The sequence below is a fragment of the Nanorana parkeri genome, unplaced genomic scaffold, assembly GCF_000935625.1.
Source record: "Nanorana parkeri isolate BGI_ZX_2015 unplaced genomic scaffold, ASM93562v1 scaffold573, whole genome shotgun sequence".
NCBI classification, from domain to species: Eukaryota; Metazoa; Chordata; class Amphibia; order Anura; family Dicroglossidae; genus Nanorana; species Nanorana parkeri.
In genome coordinates this window covers 156592-165908 of record NW_017306841.1, presented here as the reverse complement: position 1 = coordinate 165908, position 9317 = coordinate 156592, and the positions used below count along the sequence as shown (strand labels likewise).

The following is a 9317-nucleotide window of genomic DNA, read 5'->3' as shown; positions in this document are numbered from 1 at the left end:
CTCCAGTACCGTTAAAAGCAAACAATTAATAAACCCATTAAAGTGCACTAAAACTAGGCATATGCAATGGGAGATACACAAATAAATATACATACACTGCACTCCTTTTACAGAGACCACAAGCAGACCTTCAAAACATCTCAGCGCAATTTATATACCCAGCTAGGCGACACCAACGTAACTCAAAGAAAATCAGAGACAACGAAAAATGGAAAATAATGTTTAGAATAACAGAGAAAATTTCATGCAAGTCTAATGGAGCTCTGCCACATTCCCATGCAGTTCCATTACTGCCGGTATCACCTTGTTTATTTTCATTGTCATCATCTTCATATAATTTTATGACCTCACAGAAAACAAGTACAAGAAACATGTTTGGGGGGTAACACAAAACAAAGTGTTGACATTGTTCTATGGTTGGATTCCACCAAAGCCTTCTGCTAGAGAGGTGTGCATGTTCCTGTAACTGAAGCAGAAGCTAGGTCTGTAGTAACCACTTGCCAATTCTTCAACCATTCGAGTCTGGGTAAGACTAGACTAGAGAAAAATTCAAAAGTTAGGAGGCCGCTGTCATTTGTAAGGAGCACACGGAGCTCCTGGGATTTGTACATCTCTGTTTTAATGTATGATTTTGTTTTTATAAATAAAGGGATGCACCGATACCATTTTTGCAAGTACAAGTACTGATAAATAAACAATTTTCTTTTTTGTTGTATATTATTTTAATTCTTTTAATGGGTTTACCTGTTTATCTTTCTAAATGCAATCGATCAGACCCCACCATTGTTTTGCAAAGTTTCTACTTTCTAATCACCCCAACATGGCAGGTGACAGAATCTTTTAGTGCTACTACTAAGGTGGGGTATTTAAAACAGGAGAGAAAAAGTAACATAATACTGTGACACTGGAAGTGGGTAGGGTCAATTTTCAATTTAAAATAAGCATCCATGTTAAGAACTCTGCAAATAATGTTGTTTTTTAGGTTATAAAAAGAGAGAATAGGCAAGTAAGTATAATAGAAACAACTTAATTGTTGTCTAGGTGAGGGATCTTTTTAAAGATAATTTAGAGCACTATGGTATTGTAATTTAATTTTCAAATTACGTCTTTGGAGCTTGTTTCTGTGCATTTAATATTTGAATAGAAATGTGTCACCTATTTGTTTGTTTTTTTGCCAATATTCTGTACAGTTGATATTTTAATAGAAAGGTGTCAACTATTCTTTTTCTTTTCCTTTTCACATATTCTGTACATTTTATTATTTAAATAGGAAAGTGTCAACTCTTTTTCTTTTCCAATATTCTGCACATTTATTTTTTAATAGAAAGGCATCAACTATTTATTTATTTTCCTTTTCTAGTATTCTGTATATTTGATAATTTTATAGAAAGGTGTCAACTATTTTTTCTTTTTCTTTTCCAATAATCTGGAAAGCAATCTGTCCTGTTTATTATCAAATCCATAATTTAAAGGAGAACAATGGGGTTAGGGCTTTTCCCCATAGTTCTCCTTAGGGTAACGGGAGGACACAAACTAGCGTCCCCCTGTCACCCAAAGCTCAGTATACCGCGAGCTACAGCTCGCGGTATACTGAGACGCCGCAGCTGAAGCGGATCCCGACAATTATGTCTGGATCCGCCCAGCTGCGTGAGTGACAGCTGGCTCTGCCTATCTAGAGGCAAAGCCAGCTGTACCCACCCCCTCCCCTGTCACGGCAGAGAGCCAAGACAGGATCGAGAGGTGAGCAAACGCCGGTATGTGTTCGCTCACTTCCCGATCTACTGAGCCGACCTTTGACAGTCTCATTGTCACAGGTCGGCTAGAACCATGAGGTGAGTGAAAAGCACTCACCTCATAGTTCTCCTTTTAAAGAAGGGTTTTGTAACAATGGAAGTTTAACATATTCCTAGACAAACAATTTCACTTAGATTCCACAATACACTGTAAAACGTAAAATATTTTTTAATTTTAAAAGCATATTGAAAATGTGATTTGAAATGTGACTTTTGGAGGTCATTCAAACCACTTTTGCAAACACAATAAAGAAAAAAGTCATTTTTTCTCATTATATAATTTGACTGTTATTTTAGAACTCCCTTTTTTTTATCTGTATTACTTTTCATGTTGGAAGTTCGAGTTTGAAAATTGCCCTCACATTAAGACCACAGAAAAACGGTCAGACATTGTAACATTAAGCACAACTTTTTTTTGTTTTGTTTTGTTTTTTTTACATTTTTCTTACATATCTCGAAACATAGAAAACTAGTTGATCATTTCACAACAAAGTATATGTCCAGGGAGAAAATAAAAATGATCTGTAAAAAATACTATTTTTAGACAAGTGGAGCTGCACTTTTAAAAAAAGCTGCTTTTGGCACTGCTTACAAGCAAACAGTAAGACGAGGTTAATGGGAAAGGACAATTCAACAAAGACCATTGCATCACCAGAGGTAAGGTCTTGATTGTATGTTCCTAAATTTGGCACAAAAAGACGCAATCATTCACCTACGGAACTGTGACTGTAAGGACAAGTTATGGGTTTTTTTTTCTACGAGTGCCCATACCAAATCTTACAATACATGACACTTAGCAAGAGTTGACACTCAAATCCTCCACTCCTCCAACACTACAGACACACATAAAAGGTAGCGTAAGTCTTGAGGTTTCCACACCTTACACTTTTTGAAATTTTCAGAGACACGTCTTTTTTTTATAATTTTTGTTGTTTTTGTTTTTTTACATATTTACAGGAGTTCAGCACTTTAATCAGATGCCAAGAGACATCTACCAAGGTCCAAGATTTCCTTTGCCCTTTCTATGTGAAGTCCTTCCTCTACCAGATAAGGGCAGGAGCAAAAAAAGGCCTGAAGGAAATAAAACTTTTTTCCTACTGTCTTCCCGTTTCGGAAAATGAATTCACTGTGTTTTTCTTTTTCCTCAATAGGAAAGAAGAGTTCTATATATCCCCTAAAGGTAGAGAATACTGTCTGTGGGTGGCCCCCTTAGAGATGTCTAGGACTCGGATGGCCATTGTGGTAGAGCTTCTGCTTGATGTGAACCATGTTTCCACTGGTATCGTCGTACTGCCGCGGGTGACGTTTTCCAAAATCCCTTAAGTTACAAATCTTAGGAATCCATGACCACGAATTGTCTGCAAAGAAAAGGAGAGATTGGAGCAAAATAAGTATCCATTATTTCATTAAAAAACTTAATTCAAAGGTGATGGTGTACATTAATGAGAGTGGTGCACATTAAAAGAAACAAGACCCTGAATGGGCAAAGTGGCAGTATCCTTATTTTAAGTCCATCTCGGCCTATGTATACTCCGCTTTGCCATGCTCCCCTGGTGCCCTATTGCTACTGCAGAGCCACCCAAAAAAATTGCTGCTTCCAGGTATGGGGGAGCTAATGACCTCCTCCCATTGGGTAGCCTGAGAGGCCAGTTGGCAGAATAGTTGGTGAAACATTGTCCAACATGGGGCTTACAGAGGGTTAAGACTGGGGAGGAAGAGAGTGGTGGATCGCAGTGAAGGTAAGTATAAGTGAGTCAGGGGTTGGTATTGAAGCCACTCTGTCGTTTTACTGAATAGGCAAAGTGACCGAGTCTCTTTTAAGAAAAACTCCAGTCCTATGGAAAAGCATATTTGCTCTAAAATCAGAAGTTGGGGTAAACAATACATAAACACCACATATAACCATTTCATACATTAGAATACACCACTGAATGTTTCTTCTGTGCTCACCCTTTCAGTGGACCAAGCTAACTAACACTACAGCTTATATAGAGGAAACCGGTAACGCTACCACTGAATGAGAGTAACTTAGCTTTTTTTAATGGTGAAGACCTGCTTAGGTATGGCCAAAGCAGTACCTTTTGCTTTTGCTTGTTAGGGTGACTCGTTTTAGGCAGTTACATATTGGAGACAGGGTCACTTTTAACCTTCTGCTTGCATGGAGCCCATTCACCTGCAGATGCCTGTGTGCATATTCAGCTTCTTTCCAGAGCACCCCAGAAGCTCTAAATCCAATGCTGCTCTATAGTGCAAACTCCAACCAGAGCCAGTATGGCCATTGTGCAGCCCACCCTTTTCTGCTACCTGCATTTTGCTATTGGCCATAGGTGTGCGCATAAGGTGTGCCTGGACACGCCCTAATCACCCCGAGCATAGGGTTGCCACCAGTCCAGGTTTCAGGCCAGTTGAAACCCGGACACAAGATGTCACAATGTCAAGCAGACAGGGGCAACCACGGGGTCCTGGTGTTCCAACTTCAGTGCATGGAGAAGGCAGAGGACACGGAGGGACGATGGAACTAGGGGAGTAAGGAGATGTCTGAAGCACAGGGTGCAGATAAGTTTGAAGGGAACACTCCTCTGGCTGTCTCTCCTCGCTCTATCTCCTGGGTGACTCTCCTCACTTTCTCACCTGGCTGTCTCTCCTCTGGCTATCTCCTCGCTCTCTCCCCTGGCTGTCCCTCCTTGCTCTCTCCCCTGGCTCTCTCCTCTGGCTCTCTCTCCTCGCTCTCTCCCCTGGCTCTCCTCTCTCTCTCTCTGGCTGTCCCTCCTCGCTCTCTCCCCTGGCTCTCTCTCTCCTCTGGCTATCTCTCCTCGCTCTCTCCCCTGGCTCTCTCCTCTCTCTCTCTCTGGCTGTCCCTCCTCGCTCTCTCCCCTGGCTGTCCCTCCTCGCTCTCTCCTGTCTGACTCTCCTTGCTCTCTCTCTCTCTCTCTCCTAGCTGCCTCTCCCCTCTCTCTCCTGTATATTCTCCAAAATAAAATTACCTCATGATGCTAGAGTGTTCAGGTATCGCTTGAAGAAAAGGTGGCAACTCTACCTGAGCCCCCTGGCCAGCATATATAATAACCAGCAACCAGGAAATCACAAGTCGCAGCAACGGGCTGCCTACAAGGTAGTCATACAGAAAAAAAAGCATAATCTTTTATTGAATTATTAATATTTAAAATATACTGTATATCCACACTAATAAAATACAATATGATGTCTCCCAGTGTATTAGGCCATACTCCAAGCACCACACTCTGACCCTATTATTTTTCTGCTGATGGTCATAATTAAGTCACTGATTCTGAATGTAAAACATCTGGTGAGATAAACGACCAAGGCTATTGACCAGATCCCCCAGTTACAATTCATTAATGTTGGCTATGTGCTTTTTTATACCTCTATGCTTGGAATGAATATTTGTCAATGACTTGCAAGTGTTTTTTTGTAGAGCATAACAAATATATATGTTGAGAAAAAAATGAATGCTGAGATTGCTTACGTACTTGTAAAATGCTATTTGCCTGACTCTAAGGCTGACTCGCTGGCCTCAGTAATTTCCGAGTTGTTGACCTAAAACAAGTATGTGTTTCAGGAAAGTTGTAGAAAAGTCAGAAGTTATCTGCATGCTTGTTCTGGATCAGTAACTCAGTACATTAAAGCTGGCCACTTTTAGAAAAATATTTCAGCATTGGTAGCCTCTATGTTTCTCTCGCTGTCACTGTTGTGGCCCCCAAGAATTCCTCAAAGCAGATCCCTGTAATAGAAGAGGCTTTGTTCTTTTTTTATTACAGGTGTTTATATAGCGCTGACAGTTTATGTAGAGCCTTACATGCTTCACCTTCACATCAGTCCCTGCCCTTAACGAGCTTAAAATCTAAGGTCCCTATCACACATGCACACACACTGAGGCCAATTTAACCCCTTCATGACAGGCCTTTTTTTCATATTTTGCACCCATGTTATATTCCACATTGTAGGCCTGCAAATTACTTAAAACCCCCACACATTATATATTTTCTGAATGCCAAGACCCTGTAGAATAAAATGGTGGTAGTTGCAAATTTTTATGTTGCGCAATATTAGCGCAACTCCTTATTAAACCCCAAAATTTTGTGATAAATGTAATTCAATGCCCCAAAACACAACAAAATACCAATTTCTTTAATGAAATATAAAAGATGAGGTTACAACGAGTAAAACGATACCCAACATGCCCAGTTTACAAATTGCGTGCGTCTGTGAAACTGCGCAAAACTGCAGTACACCAAAAAGTCCACAGAAGACGCTTTAAAAGCCCCCACAGGTCATCAATTTAGAGATACCCCAAAATACTGGCCCTAGAATTGTTGCTCTCACTCCGGCGTGCGCCGCGATACCCAATATGTGTAGCACGTTCGTCGTTTTCATACGTAGTCGCACCTGACGCGTGTTTACGTGGCGACGCGCGTGCTCGCGGGGGACTTTAAAACATTTTTTTATTATTATTATTAGATTTATTTTATTTGATTTTAATTTTAAAAACTGTTTTGTATTTTTTTTTTACTTTACTTTGACTGCTATCACATGGGGGGGCTTACAAGCCCCTCCCATGTGATAGCAGATGGTGGTGACAGGTACTCTTTAAGGTGATGCTGGGGGTCCAAAAGACCCCCAGTGTCACCTTTACACTGGAAATAAGCTATTGAAGTGCAGATCGCACTTCAATAGCTTATAGCTGGGCTGCAGGAGCCCAGAACTGACAGCCCAGGGACCGGAAGTGATGCAATCTGCATCGCTCCCGGTCCCATAGAACGGGGAGGGGATCGATGAACGGAAGTTCGTCGACCTCCTCCCCAGCTCCCCGCGGACACCAAGGTCCCGGGCCCATAGGAGGGGCAACGGCGGGGGGGGCCGCCCCTTCTTCGGGACACAGAAGCGATCTGGCGACAGGTAAGTCGCCAGAATCGCTTCTGTTGTAAAGCCGACAGTCGGCTCTACAAGTTTAAACAGAGTCCCGGCAGCAAAAGTCGCCGGGAGTCTGTTTAAACAGCCCCGATACTGGCGACGTACACTGTACGTCGTCAGTCACGAAGGGGTTAAACAGGAGCCAATTAACTTCCAGCATGTCTTAAAAGTGTGGGAGGAAACCCACAGAGAGAGCATGCAAACTCCTTAAAAATAGTGACCTAGCCAGGATATGAACCTGAGACCTCAGTTCTGCAAGGCAGAAGCATTAACTACTACACCACTGTGTTGCACTTATACTTCCTTTTACACTTCCCTCTTTGGTTGCCCTGATACTTCCCTCCCTGTTTGCCTTTATACTTCCCTCCCTGGTTGCCCTATACTTCCTTTTCTGGTTGCCCTTATACTTCCCTCTCTGGTTGCCCTTATACTTCCCCCTCTGGTTGCCCTTATACTTCCCTCTCTGGTTGCCCTTATACTTCCCTCTCTGGTTGCCCTTATACTTCCCTCTCTGGTTGCCCTCATACTTCCCTCTCTGGTTGCCTTTATTCTTCCTATTCTCTCTCTATGGGATCACTGCAGCCTCCATCATAATCCTTAGCATTCAACACTTCCAGGAGCGTCAGATTCCTATGTGCCCCGCTGTGTGCATTGGTTCCATCCTTTGACCCCTACATTATGGCTAAGTCTTAAAGTGACATATGGGTTTGAGAAGGGAACCACAGTGAGGGAGAAGATAGAAGGCAAGAGCCAGCGGAGACATGAGTACAATACCACTTACAGGGAACCCATTTGGAGAATTGTTGAGGGCAACAACACTGTAGCTTAAAGCTTGCACAATATCCATGACTGAACCCCTTATAGTGATGGAAGTAAATTGAAACCAAGGTCCCAGCATTTAATAACACAACCTTCACATTGACCTCTACTTTCGTTCCAAGTTTGTTTCTGAATATGACAATTTTCATTATAAGACAAAGCCTAGGATCCCGCTGTGATAATTCTTGCGCTCGCCCTTACAAGAGGAATGGTAATCGTCAGTACTTTGTGTATAATGGACTCCCTGGGTGCACAATACTGACAGAGTCAGGAGACACTTGAATACTTTGAAACATGTCCCTTCTTCCACCCCGCCTTTACCCACTCAATTCATTATCCATTGTCTTATTTCTCATTTCACACCAACCCATCAAGCTGACAGCCCCCGTTGTTTCCAAAGCTTCCTGCAGATGAAATTTGCAGAAAGCAGGGTGAGGGGACATACCACCAGTTATAGCCAGCTGGATCTGCAGCAAAATACTAATTATGGATTTTTTTTATAACTCCATGTCAGTCAAAGCAGCACTTGTCATATAGCAGCACACTGTTGGTGTAGTTGTGATTGTTAAATAACTGCTATGAGGCCAAAGTTACTCGTTTTCATTAATTATACTTGTAATGTTCTGGCTGTATTGTCTTTATTATTGCCTCATGTGGCTGTTGCCATGCACATCTCCCCATCCAGCTCCTAGCAACCTGTGATGGTCTGGCCAGTGTACTGCATAGCTCTTGTCAACCAGTAAGGGGGACAGGACACCAGCGAGATGATACAGAGGCCACTACCAGCAAACCCCGACATCATACCAGACCCCTCCCCCCAGTAATATGTACTACCAGCACCTAACTTAGCACCTGCCTCCCTGGCCTCAGTCAGCAAAAAGGCTAGGGACACCCCTGTTCCTAGCACATGATTGGCCCATTAAAGTGAACACAACCTCATCTTATTTACTAAACTCAATGAATATTCACTTTGCTAGATGACCAGTCTGAGTAAATGACCCCCACTATACCCATCGCACCCCTTAAGCCATTCAAATAACTCACCAAAGTTGAAACTCTCACTAAATTTGAGGATTTTGCTGGTGATGCCCATAGCTGGCATCAATATCTCTGCAAGTCTGGGTGATTCAGTAACTATTTTAAAGCTGAACTCCAGGCAGATATGAACAAAACCCCATTTAATGCAGTTCTGTGTTCCTTTACAAATGGTTAAATGCATTTTTACTTTTAAGTATCATAAGTACAACAATTCATTTTAATATCAGCCACCTGTCTCCTGCAGAGCAGCCCAAAGATTGGCAGAAGGAAGGGGTTGCACTAGGAGCCAATAATTCTCTGCAGCATGCACATGTGCTGACAAGTTCATGCTGAGAGGAGAAGGAGGCAGAGTGAGCAAAAAGATGATCAATATGTTGCTGTTTCTTTATTGTCAAATCAGCAGGCTGGGGGCATGAGGTGACACCACTGTATGCCTTAACTCTAACACAGAAAGTGGTGTCACCCTTTTGGCTGTGCTATCTAGTGGAGGTATAAAAAATCAATAAAGTATGTGGGCAGAGTCACAAATCCTTTGGCAGATAAGACAGTATATGTGTGTAGCTCAACTGTGTATTTAGCTGTTTGCCTGAATTTCACTTCTAAGGAGAAAGGAGACGAGGATTCTTATAAATCCAATTTACACCCTAAATAGTGTTGCAACCTGCTATAGTTGCAAATAAGAGGCATTTGCATTTGAAAGGGGGGGGGGGGCGGGGGGGGGGGGGGGGGGGGTGC

General features: G+C 42.4%; 1 protein-coding gene across 1 annotated transcript in view; it reads right to left on the bottom strand.

Moving 5' to 3' along the window:
• Positions 1-2531: 2531 nt before the first annotated feature.
• TMEM240 (transmembrane protein 240) overlaps positions 2532-9317 on the bottom strand; it is a 59276-nt gene continuing 52490 nt past the window's right edge. Inside the window, exon 7 of the mRNA XM_018562364.1 lies at positions 2532-3151. Coding sequence (XP_018417866.1) covers positions 3003-3151 — 149 coding nt within the window. The 3' untranslated portion in view covers positions 2532-3002. The remainder of the gene's footprint in view (positions 3152-9317) is intronic.